General features: G+C 33.6%; 1 protein-coding gene across 4 annotated transcripts in view; it reads left to right on the plus strand.

Annotated features, from left to right (window-relative positions):
• Positions 1-17,184, plus strand: part of Asb3 (ankyrin repeat and SOCS box containing 3) — a 167,198-nt gene that overhangs the window by 105,967 nt on the left and 44,047 nt on the right. For all 4 annotated transcript variants that reach the window (XM_058573151.1, XM_058573157.1, XM_058573154.1 and 1 more), the window contains 4 exons: positions 828-940; positions 1,557-1,692; positions 7,321-7,498; positions 9,634-9,831. In XM_058573151.1, coding sequence (XP_058429134.1) covers positions 828-940; positions 1,557-1,692; positions 7,321-7,498; positions 9,634-9,831 — 625 coding nt within the window. The remainder of the gene's footprint in view (positions 1-827; positions 941-1,556; positions 1,693-7,320; positions 7,499-9,633; positions 9,832-17,184) is intronic.

The raw sequence follows: 17,184 nt of genomic DNA on the forward strand, positions 1-17,184 counted from the left end.
TTTAATGTTAAGTTACATATGTAAATGGAAGTCCAATATTTGTGTGTATCCTTTTTGGGGGTTATTTGTAGGCATATAAATTATTTCTTTGGAGCTTCTACTATACCAGCAATTGGGAGTAATCAGTTTTAGTTATTAGTTAAATAACATATATTTCTCTAACGACAGTTTTTGGTTTATCTGGAGTCCCCCTTTAATTCAAATATATGAGAAGATTTTTATTGGTGGATATAAGAATATTTTTTTTTAATATTTATTTTTTAGTTGTAGTTGGACATAATACCTTTATTTTATTTATTTATTTTTATGTGTTGCTGAGGATTGAACCCAGGACTTCGCACATGCTAGGCAAGCTCTCTACTGCTGAGCCACAACTCCAGCGCATAAGCATATCATTGGTTGTTCACGGTGGTGAAAAAATGTCCAAAATTGAGAACTTATCTTTCACTTTGTCAGTGATTCTTGTAATTTTTGATCAAATGGTAATGATAACAAACCTTTCGACCTTTTTGAGACGGTTTCTCCAGACTGGTACTATTTCTTCTGAACCATATTGTTTTCATTTTCAGAGAGAATGTTTGCTTTTTGTCTCCATTTCCTCTGTGTCTTTTAGCACACTATTGAAAATAATTTTGTATGTGCACAGAAAGGATTAGGTGTATGTAAATGAGTTTGGGTTAAGACATGATTTTGTGATAACTATTTAGGAATGGTCACAGCATTGTGAGTTCTGAGGTGAATAAGTGATGAGAACATTACCAAAGTGTCTAGTCCTATAAACATACCTTTTTGCTGACAAAAATTTTTCTGACTCCTGTGTATCGCAGCTGTTGAAAATGGACAGATAGATGTGTTAAGGCTGTTACTTCGACATGGAGCAAATGTTAATGGATCCCATTCTATGTGTGGATGGAACTCCTTGCACCAGGCTTCTTTCCAGGTAATCTCTGAATTTATTATTTCATTTCCATGTAAATTGTGTGTTTTACCCTTTCAAAATGACAGTTCTGTACAGTTTTTGCTTTCTACTTGCCGGTGATTTATAATGGTTAGTGCAGCACAGAAAAGGCAGTCTAAATGCTAATGATCATTCTGAATAAGCCAACTGCTATAGTAGCTGTAGCAACTTTGGGCTATAAGGATTATTTAAATTTTTCAAATGTTGATAGCATAGTTAACAAACATCAGAATATATGGGATGTAAATTGATAAAGAGCAATGGCTTCTTTATAATGGTGTGTTTAGAACCTGTGTTATATCCTTAGTGCTGGGTTAGTAAATTAATTTTGCAAAATTTCATAAGGATTATAATCCCTAGAGATCAATATTTAATCTGTTTACATTTATTGGGCTAGCTAAAAGTATGGTATAATTTCATTGTTTGGTCATTTCCTTCCCAACCAATACAACCATAAATTGTTTCGTTGATTTTTTTCTTCTTCAAGTTTTCCTTTACTGAGAAGATTAAAAAGAAAAACAGAAAAAAAAAATACAATAAGAAAAAAAGATACCTTCCACTTTTTTCCTTTTATTTAAAATATGAATCTGTGCTTTAGGAAAATGCTGAGATCATAAAATTGCTTCTTAAAAAAGGAGCAAACAAGGAATGCCAGGATGACTTTGGAATCACGCCTTTATTTGTGGCTGCACAGTATGGCAAGCTAGAAAGCTTGAACATACTTATTTCATCGGGTAAGATTAATTCATTAGCCTTTGCACTGTTGATCATAAATTTTAACTTTATATCTTAGGAAAAATAATTCTTGACCCATGTATAAATAAGGTTATGAAATTAATGGTTTTATGTACATGGTAAATAAATAAATATATATATATATATATAAGTTGATTTATAAGCCTGATTATTGACTGTCTATTACTAGCAGTGCAATGCATAGGCTACTAATTTTTCTGTGTAAGAACACTCTTGTAAGATCTGTCACTAAAGCAGGTTTATTGGCTGCCGCAGTCTGGCTGGGCACAAATCACGAGCCACTCAAGCAGGAACAAACTTTATTTTTGAAACTGCCGCCAATGCCCCGTATGCTCCGGGGAAGATTGCCTGACCTACCCACGCTGCCTTCTCCCCCGACCCCCACAGGAAGTCCCTCCTCTTGAAATCCCTCCTACCGCACTTCCCCAACCAATGGGAACTCTCCAGGAGTCCCGTAGCAGGCCGAGGTGGACAACAGGAGTCCAATATCCATATGAATGCAGATCTTAACATAATCATATCATCTCAATGGCTTGCTGGAGACACCTTTCAACCAAAAATGCCATGCATCATATTACTTGGCTGTGGCTCTTAGCAATTGGCAGTTTGAATGATGGAGCTGCCTTTTCATTTAGGGACCAGAGCACTTCCAGCTTCCTAATGTACAAGATCAGTTTAGGCTTAATTAATTTATTATATGGTTATTTTATATATTAAGCCTTTATATTTATGTTTTAATAATTGTGTATTTATTTGAATGGGTTTATTTCAAAGCATGCTTATACTTTATTATGTTAATAGCAACACAAGTCTGCTAAGGTTTTCTCTGTGATAACCATTACACATTTAGCATTGCCAGAGAGGATGATGCTAAGGGGGCATTCTTAATTTGTGTGACATTTCTGTGACTAGAAGTGTTTGTTATTTGGGGCTTTTAAAGTCTTGACTGTGTACTCTCAAAATTCTAATCTGAAGAAGCATGGATAGTTGTGGGGAGGGGAAGTGTCACCAGATTTTTTTTCAGGCAATTTATTTCAGTATCTGGGCTTTTAAAAGTTACCCTCAAGCTGGTTATGGTAGTATGCAACTGTAATCTCAGAGTCTTGGAAGACTGAGACAGGACTGCAAGTTTGAGGCTGATGCCAGCAATTTAGTGAGATCCTCAGCAATTCAGTGAGACCCTGGCTCAAAATAGAAAGGACTGGGGATATAGCTGAGTGGTAAAGCACCCCTGGATTTAATCCCCCCCCCCACCAAAAAAAAAAAAACAAAAACAAAAACAAAAAAGCCACCCTACCTTCAAACAGACAAAAAATATATTTAGACACCAGGAAACTGATTTTCTTAACAAACCTTCAAATATTTAGTTTTAAATATGGAGGGGAAAAAAGCAAATTAACTGCTAGTTTAAAATGTCTGTTATAAATAATGAACTTATAAATATTAGAGTTGAAAGGAAATTCTAAAATAATTTCTTTCTTTCTTTTTTCTGGGGTGGGTACTAGGGATTGAACTCATGGGCACTTGACCACTGAGCCATATCCCCAGCCCTATTTTGCATTTTATTTAGAGACAGAGTCTCACTGAGTTGCTTAGGGCCTTGCTTTTGCTGAGGCTGGCTTTGAACTTATGTTCCTCTTGCCTCAGCCTCCTGAGCCTTGCGCCACTATACACAGCTCCAAAATAATTTCTTTAAATATGTTTTCTTTTTAGGTTAAGAATCTCAGGCTCCAAGTGTTAAGTGCCTTGCCAAAAATCTAGAAACTTATTTCCTGACAGAATAAGAATCAGGGTAGAAACTTTTCCTACCATGAGGCAGACAGTGGTTGGAGAGGATGGCTTTGGGGACTTTCTTAGGGTGTTGAGTTTCCCTTCTGATTTATCTGATTATGACCATCCTCTCCCCCTCCTTAGTTTTATCCCAGGCATCTTCAGCTAGCATAGGATTCAGATCTTCTGACTTCTGACGTTCCTTCCTTTACTCCTTAATACTCCTGAGGACTATCCTAATTCTATTAATGACTTCCAGTTCCACAAGTTTCAGTTATTAATGTTCAATTAATATTTTGAATAAAATAAGTTAAACTGCACCTCAGAGGTTCTCCCCTCATGCCAAGTCAACCTCGTCACCTATTTTTTTTTTTTGTCCCTTTTCCTTCTTCTTCTTTTCTCCTTCTGAATTATTAAGAGTTGCAAGTTGAAAAGGTATTTAGGTATGTTTATAATGTAATAGTGTGTTTCCAGTTCCTTAAAGTGACTTTCCTTTTAGTGAAATATCTGTTTTTTTTTCCCAACTTTTCCACCTGTAGTCTTATAGAAATGGGTTCCTTACATTTTCTAATACTTTGAAATTCTCTTTCAAAATGGAACATTGATTTTAAAAAAAAAAAGTTAAGCAGGGCTCTTTTCTGATTTAGTCTTTTCTTTTTATTTTATTTATTTATATATGACAGCAGAATGCATTACATTTCTTCTTATAAACATAGAGCACAATTTTTTATATCTCTGGTTGTATACAAAGTATATTCACAACAATTCATATCTTCATAACTGTACTTTGGATAATAATGATCATCACGTTCCACCATCATTTAACCCCATGCCCCCTCCCTTCCTCTCCAACCCCTCTGCCCTACCTAGAGTTCGTCTATTCCTCCCATGCTCCTGCTCCCTATCCCACTATGAATCAGCCTCCTTATATCAAAGAAAATATTGAGCATTTGATTTTTTGGGAATGGCTAACTTCACTTAGTATTATATTCTCTAACTCCATCCATTTACCTTAAATGCCATGATTTTATTCTCTTTTATTGCTAAGTAATATTGTGCATATATATATATATATATATATATATCTCACATTTTTTTTTTTATCCATTCATCCATTGAAGGGCATCTTGGTTGGTTCCATAGTTTAGCTATTGTGAATTGTGCTGCTATAAACATTGATGTGGCTGTGTCCCTATAGAATGCTGTTTTTAAGTCCTTGGGGTATAGACTGAGGAGAGGGATAGCTGGGTCAAATGGTGGTTCCAGTCCCAGTTTTCCAAGAAATCTCCATACTGCTTTCCATATTGGCTGCACCAGTTTTCAGCCCCACCAGCAGTGTATGAGTGTACCCTTTTTTCCACATCCTCACCAACATTTATTGTGTTTGTCTTCATAATAGCTGCCATTCTGACTGCAGTGAGATGAAATCTTTGAGTAGTTTTGATTTGCATTTCTCTAATTTCTAGTGATGATGAACATTTTTTCATATATTTGTTGACTGATTGTACATCATCTTTTGAGAAGTGTTTCTTTAGGCCCTTGGCCCATTTATTGATTGGGTTATTTGTTTTTTGATGTTTAGCTTTTTGAGTTCTTTATATACCCTAGTGATTAGTGCTCTATCTGATGTATGAGGGGTAAAGATTTGCTCCCAAGATGTAGGCTCTCTATTCACCTCATAGATTGTTTCTTTTGCTGCAAATAAACTTTTTAGTTTGAGTTCATCCCATTTATTGATTCTTGATTTTAATTCTTGCACCACAGGAGTCTTATTAAGGAAGTTGGGGCATAATCCCACATGATGGAGATTAGGGCCTACTTATTTTTCTATTAGACGCAGAGTCTCTGGTTGTATTTCTAAGTCCTTGATCCATTTTGAGTTGAGTTTTGTGCATGGTGAGAGATAGGGGTTTAATTTCACTTTGTTGTATATGGATTTCCAGTTTTCCCAGCACCATTTGTTGATGAGGCTATCTTTTCTGCAATGCATGTTTTTGGTACCTTTGTCTAATATAAGATAAGATAATTGTAGTTTTGTGGGTTAGTCTCTGTGTCCTCTATTCTGTATCATTGGTCTACCAATCTGTTTTGGTGCCAATGCCATGCTGTTTTTGTTACTATTGCTCTGTAGTATCGTTTAAGGTCTGGTATAGTGATGCTACCTGCTTCACTCTTCCTGCTAAAGATACTGGGTCTCTTATTTTTCCAGATGAGTTTTATGATTGCTTTTTCTATTTCTATGAGGAATGTCATTGTGATTTTGATCAGAGTTGCATTAAGTCTGTATAGTGCTTTTGGAAGTATGGTCATTTTGATAAGATTAATTCTGCCTGTCCAAGAGCAAGGTAGATCTTTCTATCTTCTCAGGTCTTCTTTGATTTCTTTCTGTAATTTTCATTATATAGATCTTTCACCTCTTTTGTTGATTCCCAAGGGTTTTTTTTTTTTTTTCCCCCCCGTGGCTATTGAAAATGGGGTAGTTTTCCTTTCTGAGGATTTCTCACTGATACACAGAAATGCCTTTGATTTATGAGTGTTGATTTTATATCCTGCTACTTTGCTGAATTCATTTACTAGTTCTAGAAGTTTTCTGGTGGAACTTCTAGGGTCTTTCAGGTGTACAATCATATCATCAGCAAATATTGCCAATTTGAGGTTTTTTTTCCTATGTGTATCTCTTTAATTTCTTTCATCTGTCTAATTGCTCTGGCCAGTGTTTCAAGAACTGTGTTAAATAGAAGTGGTGAAAGAGGATATCCCTGTCTTGTTTCAGTTTTTAGAGGGAATGCCTTCAATTGATTTAGTCTTTTCTTAGTAATGGTTTTCACTTCTTTCTGAAGATGACAGCAGGTATTGCACCCACCTCTTGTAAGTAAGAAGATTCTAGTTGTCTAGCATGTTTGGAATTCCTGAAGATTCCATAGTCTTTTTTAACTTACCATTTGTATTTTGCATAGTTTTTATCTATCTCAGGGCTTTGGTTTATTCAAGGTGCATTTACAAATATCCTTTTAAATAAAAGAGAGTTTGAATTTCCCCATCCATTATGATTTTTCTATTGAGTTATATTCCATAAAATTTAAAATAATCTCATGAACATGTGGTAACACAATACTTAACGTATTTAATACATTGTTTGCCAGTGAGAAAAGTTTGGGGTCTATTTTCAAAACTTTCACAAAAATTAAGGTCATTCTCAACCTTTTAAAATCTTTATACACTGGTATTGAAACAACTTGATTAGGTTTATGATTATAAAGTAAGCTCAGAAATCTATTTAAAAATACCTTTTGTCAGCTTTGTCATGCAATAGTCATGAAGGAAGAGGTATAATAAAGAGCATAGTTAATATTAATACTAGTTTTAAGTCATAGATTCCATGTATGTTTTATCTATTGGTAATTTTTTTCATCAATCTTAGTCTAAATCAATTAGTGGCATCTATAATGTCTCAAAACTTGGCCTTTTCTCATCTTTCTCAGTAAGTCTCAGAAATGTTACCCATATTTGATGGTTTGCATTTTACTTTTATATGTTTACATTTTGAACCCAGAATGCTTGTTGGAGGAGGGATTGAAATGAAATGCATATTTCATTGAACAGGAGTTGTGTTTTATTTAAAAATGAATTCTAAAATATGATTGTTTTCTTGCTGACATAAGAGCAAAAACAATATAAATGATTCCTAGCAAGTTAACAATATGTGTTTATTCAACAACATCCATGGAGAGAGAAAAGATGTACTGTCAAAACTCTTTTATGGCTGTTGCTTTGAATTTTATAATTTTTTTTAACATTAGTGAAGATATTCTCTTAAATGTTTTATTTTGTGTTAGGAGCAAATGTAAATTGTCAAGCGTTGGACAAAGCTACTCCCTTGTTCATTGCTGCTCAAGAGGGTCACACAAAATGTGTGGAACTTTTGCTGTCCAGTGGGGCAAATCCTGATCTTTACTGTAATGAGGACAACTGGCAGTTACCTATTCATGCAGCTGCACAAATGGGCCATGCAAAGTAAGTGTTAAAAACAGAAAATAAAAATGATCTCCTAATTAAAAGTTAATAAGGAATAAATCTGGGCCAGACCTTTTACCTCCAGGCAAAATCCTTGGTATTTCCCTCCCTATCCAATCTGCTTGGTGACTAGGTCTGTTCCTAATCTGTCCCTATGTTATCTTTAGCTCCTCTTGATCTTACTTTCCTTCCATGAGGCAGAATGGTTAGAGATGGGGTACATTCTGAGGCTTTCTTAGGGTGTAGTGTCTCCCCTCTGATTTCTCTGATTATGACCATCCTTTCTCCCTTGTTAGTTTTATCTTCAGCTAGGATTCTGATGCCCTCATTCACTTACATTGTCTCCATAACCCCAGAATGTATTTGAGCTTGTGACCCCTCACAATGGAGTCTTTCATTTGTATATGCTGAGTAGACCTTCCTATCTTGAACCCTTTGGTTGGAATTCTTTTTATCTCATCTTTCTTAAGAGTTCCTGTGAATTTATCGGTGTTTTCTGGGAAGAGAAAATCAGGATTTATAAGAATCTTAGAAACTGATAACCTAGTTCTATAAGACTATGGCTGCCTATTATATATAGACACCTAAAAGTTTTTTTAAAACATGTCTACAATCTTTAGAGTCATAATTCTACCATAATACTTTTTATAGCTGTTGTTGGTACTATTTAATTTAAAGAATAAAAATGGTCATTACTTTGTTTACATACTAGGAAAACAGAGTCTACAATTTGCTTATTGTACCACTAGGTGGCATGGTATTTCACTGTGTCTTTAAAGATATTTGTAAGCTTATTTGTGCTTTGGGGAAAAGAGTAAAAATTTTCAAACCCATTTAAACAATTAGACACATTTATTCAATTTAAGAGCTATTAAGTAGACCCTTTGTTTTAGCAAGATACTTAGGTTTTAGAATTTTATATTTTTCACTATGCTTCCTCCCCACCCCTTTTCCTGTGCTGGAGATTGAACCCAATGACTTAAGTCATGCTAGGCAATCACTCTACCACTGAACTACATCTCTAGCCTTCCCACTTCTTTTTTTTAAGCATAACTCTTAGATGCAGTTATATGCTGAGCTTTATAGTTGATACCAAAATTCCTTTAGGAATTTACCCTTAATTGTGCTCAATTTTGAGACTTCTGTTTGCCATTAATGACTCCTCCTAGCCTACTTCAAAGGTAACCCTTTTTGAGAATGTAAGTTCTCCTTTAATGTTATCTTAGGTCTAGTTTACATAAGGAAAAATCGCAAAGAGAAATACAATGTTATAAAGATACTTTGGAGTAGCCCTGTCTTTTCCCAGAAGCGGGGAAATTTCCTGGCTTACTTAATCCTTACAGTTTTATTTTCAGTTTTAGAAGAGAACAATAGTTCTTTTTTCTCCTCACCTGATTACTAGACCTAACTGTACAAATAATCTAAGAACTTTTAGTGATTTTCCTTAGAACTTTTCTCTACCTAGCATCCAGCTTCTTTATAATTTGCCTTAGTTTTTTTTTTTTTTTTTTTTGTGTGTGTGTGTGGTGCTGGGGATTGAACCCAAGGCCTTCTGCATTCGAGGCAAGCACTCTACCAACTGAGCTCTATTCCCAGCCCCAAATTTGCCTTAAATTTCAATAAGCACATATTTTTTTCAAAGAATATCTTAGCAGAAATTTGAATTTCCTCCTGATGAAAATATTATTCTTTATTTCATGTCACTCATTATCTTTAAAAATTTATACTAATTGGAAAAACAAAATTAATTGGTACTTTAAGAAGGAAGGTACTTTATTTAGTAATATATATTTAATCATGTAAGAGCCTAAAATATGTAACAGAATTTGAATTTTGGAGGAAAGGTGGTAAGTCAGTAATTTGTTTAAAAAAAAAGATAAAAAATTTACCTGTTTACTTGTAGGAACATTACATAATTCTGTTTCAGGTATATTTAAGGACCTTTATATTATGCAACTACAAGTGTAACATTTGGACTAGTTAGTCATGTAGTAATTACCAGAGATAGCAAGTATACTAAAGACAGAAAGACTTCTTTAAATCAATAAATGTCTTAAAATACATGCAATGGAAATGTTGCTTACCCTCATATAAATATGAAAACATTAAATCCTCCTGAATTTGTTTATTTGTAGAATCTTGGACTTGTTAATACCACTTACTAACCGGGCTTGTGACACTGGACTGGACAAAGTGAGCCCTGTTTACTCTGCAGTGTTTGGAGGACATGAAGAGTGCCTGGAAATATTACTCCAGAATGGCTACAGCCCAGATGCCCAGATGTGCCTCGTCTTTGGATTTAGTTCTCCCATGTGCATGGCTTTCCAAAAGGAGTATGTATATCTGCTATATTTTAAGTCTTTTTTGCTATATGGAGATGTATTCCCAAGTAACTTTTTCTGTGGTGATATTTGGTATCTTTGTTAGTGCCAAATTGCTAACTTTAAAAACAAACAGAGGGCTGGGGTTGTAGCTCAGTGGTAGAGTGCTTGCCTAGCACACATGAGGCCCTGGGTTCAATCCTCCACACCACATAAAAATGGAATTAAGATATTTTGCCCACCTACAACTTAAAAATAAATATTAAAAATAAAAACAGAAAAATCTACTGTGTACCTTATTTAGTATAGCTATAGAAAAAATGAGGTTATAATGTCAGATTGTTGTCCCCTCACCCTCTTTTTTTTATGCTACTATGAATTTAATCCAGAGCCTGGTCAATTTTCCTTCCCTCTTTGGATCTAGGTTACATTTTCAGTGTGGCAATTTCAGGGATTACTTGAAATGTTTTAACATAAAAGTAGGAATTCTCTGATTATCTTTGTTCCTTCAAAACAATTCAAAAATTAAAAATGGGACTTTATCAAGTATGACAATGATTATATTTCTGGTTATTTTTCATGTGAAATTTATATTTATAAGATTTATTGTAAACTTAAAAATAAAACTTTAGTTTTGTAGATATTGCAGTTTATTATAGTTGATGTATAGCATTTCTTCATGTCAGAATAATTGAATTTTAAAAGTCTAAAAAATATTTTGTTAGCTGCCATGATCCTATGAAGTAGAATAATTAAAGAATTAATCTGGTTTTGTAAGCTTCTGGCCAATAACTTGTCTATAATACTACTAAAGTTTTAAGGCTGACATTAAGAATAAACTTTATGAGTAAGAAAAGCTGTATTGAGTAATATCTCTTCATAATTCAATAATAGAATATGTTTAGTTGCTATTATTTTTAAGGAAGCAGAAGAGGTTATAGGCATATTTCAAATTTCATTGGCTTTCCTGAATTCATCATTATAGATATCTAGTTGTGATTTAATTTAACTTTTTGCTGAAACTTAAGTTGTTCTGTCTTTACATCTCTATATCTCTTAATATTTGCTATGTTAAATACTACTTCATATTATTTGTTCTAAATTAAAGCTTCCTTTCTGGAAGCTTTAATAGCAAATGCTCTATCACATTTTAGTTTCAAGATCTGGTTAATCTTAGTATATGGGACTCGCTCTATGCATAACACTCATGATTGCATAGAGTTTTACTACATAGTCCTGAAAGTTTTCCCTTTTTGAACAGAGGAGCCCTCACTACTTTAGCTCATCTTTGGTAACTTTGTTTCAGTTGTCTTTCTCTCTACATACCCCCAATGTAATGATGGTTTTCATTTTGGCCTTTGTCTTATTTTTCTTGAGAAACTAGTTGTTTTGGTCATTTTGGTCACAGCAGCTGAGCTCATTGTCTTGTAAGTGTAGTTTGAATGAGACCATATGATACATTGCTCAAGTTGTCCCTGAAATACCTTAAAATTAATGGTACTCTTTGAGAAATGGACAGTCTTTGTTTCATGCCATTTTTAGGATTTAGATAAATGAAGATTGGTGGAAGAGGTCTTAAATAGTCTTCTAGATTTTAATAGTCTTCTGGATTTTCCAAGATTAGTTCCTTTTTCCTTTGATTTCTGCAAAATTACAAAATTAGTCAATAACATTAATTAGCCAGTGGTTTTGTAGGGAATATTAAAATAGATTTTATCAAATGTACTGAGGAAGTTGAAACATGGACTCCATCCTTTAAGAATTTAAAACCTAATGGGGAAAAATATTATTTAGTAACATTTGCTCTACTGGCTTCTACCTCTTCACTAAGAAGTGTTTTTAATGTATCCATTTATGGAAGACAAGGTCGGTCTGTCTGTCTATCTATCTATCTATCTATCTATCTATCTATCTATCTATCTATCTATCTCTTATCTAGGATGACTGTAAACATGTGCTATTATCTTATTGTTAATAATAACATAAATGGCTTTTCATTTTCTTTCACAAGTACTCCAAAGTTGTATTTTTGTGTTCTCTCTCTTTTTTAAAAGTAGTTTTTAGTTGTAGATGGACACAATACCTTTATTTTTTTTTTTTATGTGGTGCTGAGGATTGAATTTAGTGCCTCATACGTGTGAGGTAAGTGCAATGCTCTATCACTGAGCTACAACTCTAGCCCCTGTTCTCTATTTTTTTTCCCCAGTGTTAGGGATTGAAGAGCCAAGTGCTCCATTTTTGAGGTGTATCCCAGTCCACCAAAGTTGTATTTTTGAGGAACTCTGGTTGCTTTGCTTTTTATATCTACATTACTCTGTAAACTTCAGTGCTGCTAAGACATTCTTAACATGCATTGTGGGTTTACTTCTAGTTTAGGTGGCATAATCCCACTAATGCTCCTCTCTTGCTCTCTAACTGCACAAAAAAAATGGGTCAAAATACAAAATAGAACTATAAAGGGACTCTGTCAAATAGACCAAAGTAGGCAGATTATGGAAGGTAGTGGTAATTTGGCAAAGTGACCCTTCTGGACATGAACTTTCTGTTTTTGTTTTTGTTTTTGTTTTTGTTTTGCCATGTTGTCCTGATGGCAGACCCCAGTCTGGAGCTAGATAGCAGCAGTGGCTCTAGCAGCTGATGTCCCAATAAGACCCCATGTGCCAGAGAATATAATGGAAATTCTGGAGAAGAGAGAGCTGGAGAGGGAATCCCCTAATTCAGTGTATGAGTCTGTATATGTTCAGACTATCCAAGCTTCAGATGCACAAAACAGACCCAAATTATTGAAAGTATGATTTAAACTGTCACCAGCATTTCAAGCTAAGTGCCAAATTGCACATTCGTGGGACTAGGCCCAAAGCAGCATAGCAGACTTTGAGAATGAACTGTTGTTAGAACCACTGTCTATAGAAGTTGAAGCAGAAATTGTAGTCTGAATCTAACTATGCTATATGCCTGCTAAAATAAACAGCAACAACAACAATAACAACAAAAATCAGTACTCTTTAAAGGATTATAACAAGACACAGGATCTGGAGTCTGTAAATGTAAGATTTACAGTGTACCAGATATAGTCTAAAATTACTTGATATATGAAGAACTAGTAGAATGTGACTTAATCTCAAGGGAATAGGCAAGTAGATGTCAATCTTGAGAAGATCCAGATGTTGGAAATCACAAATAATTAAAAATGGCTATTATAACTCTGGTTCCTGAGGTAGGCACGCTTGAAATAAATGAAAAGGTAGAAATTCTCAACTGATTAGTGACAATTAGAAAATTCATTACATGAGTTACAAAGCAGAATGGAAGGGACAGAGTCAGTTAACTTAAAGATAGACTAATAAAAATTATCTACACAGAGAAACAGGAGAGAATAAAGATTGAAGGGGAAAACAAAAATAAACACAAAGCCCACCCAGAGCCTGAACATGAGGAACAACATCAGTATTCATTAAAATGCATTCCAGAAGAGAGGAAAAGGTGATTAGCATGGAAAAAGTATGTAATTTATTAATGGTCCCAAACTTCACAACATTAGATGAAGACATAAATTTATAGATTTGAGAAGCTCAGTAAACCAAACAGGACAGACCAAAGAAATACACAAACACCATCATATTAAATAAATTAAAAATGAAGAAGCAGTGTGATGTGTAGTAAGTAGCCCTTGGTCATCACTCATACCAGCTAACAAACTTTGCTTTTTGCTCCTCTTGGAAATTTTGCTCTTTAAAGTGCCTGGTAAAGTATAATTGAAATGTAGTTTGATAGCTCTCCAAAAGGTGAACTGAGCTATTTTCTTCCATGTGGGAACTTTTGTTAGTTGAACTAGTAATGCAGGTTTTCAAAAAGAAAAGTAATTGGAAAATACTATGTGTTAGCCTCTAGAAAAAATACCAAAACATCAAAATATCTGTTTTATGAGGTATGGTCTCCTATTCTTTCTAATTGACTTTTCATTTGTTTGCCTGGAACCTGTGACAGTAGGCTAAATTTTGAAACATTTTTGTCATTATTACTTGTTTATAGGGAGTTTAATTGAAGGGAACCTTTCCCAAGGAACTAAATCTAAAAGATGGTAGATCATATATGCCTGTATTTAATATACATAAATAAAGGAGTTGACTTAAGAATAGTACATTGCACAATTTTTGGTACATAGAAAAATGTCTAGATAAGTTCTCTCTCCCTGCCATCTTCCATTAAACATTTAGTCTTTCTATTACATTTATATTAGTTAATGTCGGGCTGTTGGCTTGCATGTCAGTCACTGTTCATGTAAAGGGAAAATCGCTTGAGTATTTTGGGGCTTAGTATAAAGCTTTACTAATTAAGCAACATTTTAAAAATTTTCTTAATAGGTTTTGTTGTATATGAAGAGAGTTGAAACAAGTAAGCATCTTAAAATTGGGAATCTTTGCAATCAAGTGTAAACATTTATTAAATTAATTAGAATCACCATTTACAAAGCAAGAATAATTGAACATAATTTTAACTTAAAAATAACTATCATATTTTATTTTTCCTTAATTTTCTTAATGAAGCAATGCAAATTTTATGTATCCCATTTACCAATTGTTAACAAAAATTTAAATTTTGGTTACAAGACTTGGTATCCAGTAATTTAGAAGATGCCATTTTATAAAATCAACTTGATATTTAAATTTTCAGGGCTTTGGTAATAGATAATGGAATAAGATTGGTGGTATGAGTTTTGAACTTTTATATCAATATGTTATGTTAATTTGGTGTAAGACTATGGTATAAAAATGATTTAATTACCGCTTATCTGACTTAAGGTGTTAATGAGTAAGAGACTTGTTTTCTCATTTGCATGTTTTCTGGTATTTCTCTGAAATCTATAAATTCAGTACATGTGGCCTTTCTTACACTATTGGCCTCTTGTGATTAACAAACTTTTATTGCTTTTATAAATAATATAATTAATATTAAAAGGTGATAAAAATAAATATAAATAATAACTTTGGACTTTAAATTTTCTCTGTTATGTTACTAAGCTAACTTGACTTTTTAGCTCTGAATTAGTGTACTAACATTTTTGGTGGATGTTTTGAAAGGATAGTTTCCATCTGAAGCAGTGACCTTTAGCTCTGTTCTCCACTTTGCAACATGATAGAAAAGTGTTTCCTCTGCAAGGTACAGATCTTGAAGCAAAAGCAGTCTTTGTTCTTGGGACTCAAAAGTTTATAGCTGCAGTGATAGGAAGCCAGTCTTTCAAGGGCACAGTTAAATAGTTCAACTTAAATGAGAAAATATAAGAAAAAGATTCCTTTAACTGGAATGGGGAAGGAGGAGGGAAATTGAAAATTTCAGGATAATTTGAACAAATATGAATGCCTTTTATACTTGGTATTGATGGAGACTGTATCTTAGCTGACCTGATGTTGTCTGTATTTCTAATTGATAATGAGCTTTCATAGAAATGGACATAAATGTCCATTCTAGTCATCACTAGTGTGATGGACTCATCTATTTTTGTTTTGTTTTTAGCCAGTGGCTGAAAGCCGTTCAAGTAAAACTTACCTATGACTTTTTGATAATTCATTTAATAAGTTGGTTAGATATTTTGTTGGCTTATTTAACATAAAATGCTCAACATGTTTGCCCATTTCTGTTTAAAATAAATAGTTTCAGGGGCTGGGGCTGTGACTCAGTGGTAGAGCTCTTGTCTAGCACGTGTGAGGCACTGGGTTCGATCCTCAGCACCACATAAAAATAAAATAAAGGTTATGTGTCCACCTACAACTAAAACAAATATTTAAGAAATAAAATAAATAGTTTCATTATGAATTTTCTCTTACTGTGCTTTTGCATAGATACTGTTTTTCAACTTCAGAGAGTAGAGTGGTTGAAAATGTATATGCCCTCAAATAAGATCTAGACTGCTTTTTAGTTTTTTAATATCTCCTTTTAGAATCTGATGATGTTCAGTGTTTCTCTAATGAGCTAACTCTGTGTGTGTCAGAATTAATTCTTGATGTTTTTGTTAAACAGTGTTGACTCTTTATTTCCCGCTAGGTGATATAGAGAATTTCCCCAATTTGCTTTTAGGGTTGGAGAGAGAATTTGTTGGAAGTGTTAAGAAAAATACAGAGATATTTCCATATAATTTATATTTTAACTAAAGGTTACCTAAGCTTAAGAATTTATTATATACCTGGTGATATGTAATAATCAAGGTCATATAGAACACTGAATTTCTTGCATTTCTAGAGCATGCCCACATACTGGATAACCTTCCCAGAACCTCAGGGCATGCTGACAAAACTCTGTGATTCTCCAGTTTATTTCACAGTTATTTTTCTCCTTATAAAATAGTAGTTTTCTTGGAAAAGGGTCTATATTGTAACACCATGCCAGTTTTAAAGGTTTTATAATTATGCTCTTGTCCCTTCTAAAACAAGGCAGCATGACTACAGTGTTTGAAAGAAGTTTAGGGCTGTTTTCCAAAACATATTTTGTAGAATCCTTATTCTGTAGATTATTAATAGATACTGCATGGGATGAAAGTAATTCTGTAGTTAAATAGGTTCGGAAAACATAGAGTTAAATTATATTAATAGTTCCTTTTCTGGAGGGCTTCTGATAATTTTTGTTATTACAGCATGCTTTGTGAATTCTTTAGAGAGCAATGAATCTACAAAGATTTTTATAATCCTGAAGTGAAGGATATACTCACATTTATAATAAATATACTACTTCTCCTGTGTTTAATAGACTTTGTAGGTATTTTATATTCCATTTATTATTCTTTTTTCAGATTAATGATTGCTTTAATTTTAAAGGTACTTCTAAAAAGTGTATGGAGGTTGAAGAAAATCATAGAGCATATAATTTGAAAGTGTAACTTAACATTCTGCTTAAAAATAAGTTCATCCTATTTTTCTCTCTTGACTCACTGTATACTGGATAAGATTTCGCCAGTTTTTTCATTAAAGAACCTTTTTTCATAATGGATTATTTTCAAGGACTAAAGTTCCATGCAACATAGTTTGGGAAACACAGGTCTAGTCTCAAAATTTTTCTCAATTTCATTAAGTGTTCAGTTTTCATAATAGAGGAGAGAGATTTTAGGAATTTGCTGTATCCTGTTCACTATTAGATTTTGGTTTGATATTATTATCCTAGTTCTATCAATTATTGGCTTTGTAACTAAGCTTCAGTTTTTCCATTTAGAATGGAGATAATGATAATAGGACTTACTTAAGTCTTAGGGTTATAGGATTCAGTCAAATCTTGCTTGTAACCCTTTTAATGTAGTGCCTGAGACAGAATAAACACCCTGTTAAGTTTGTTAATATAAGAAATTACGTGCATACATGTTCCTCTCACACTTAGAGA

Source organism: Marmota monax, unplaced genomic scaffold, assembly GCF_021218885.2.
Source record: "Marmota monax isolate L192 unplaced genomic scaffold, Marmota_monax_Labrador192_F-V1.1 WCK01_AAM20220418_F8-fsc00015, whole genome shotgun sequence".
Classification (NCBI taxonomy): Eukaryota; Metazoa; Chordata; class Mammalia; order Rodentia; family Sciuridae; genus Marmota; species Marmota monax.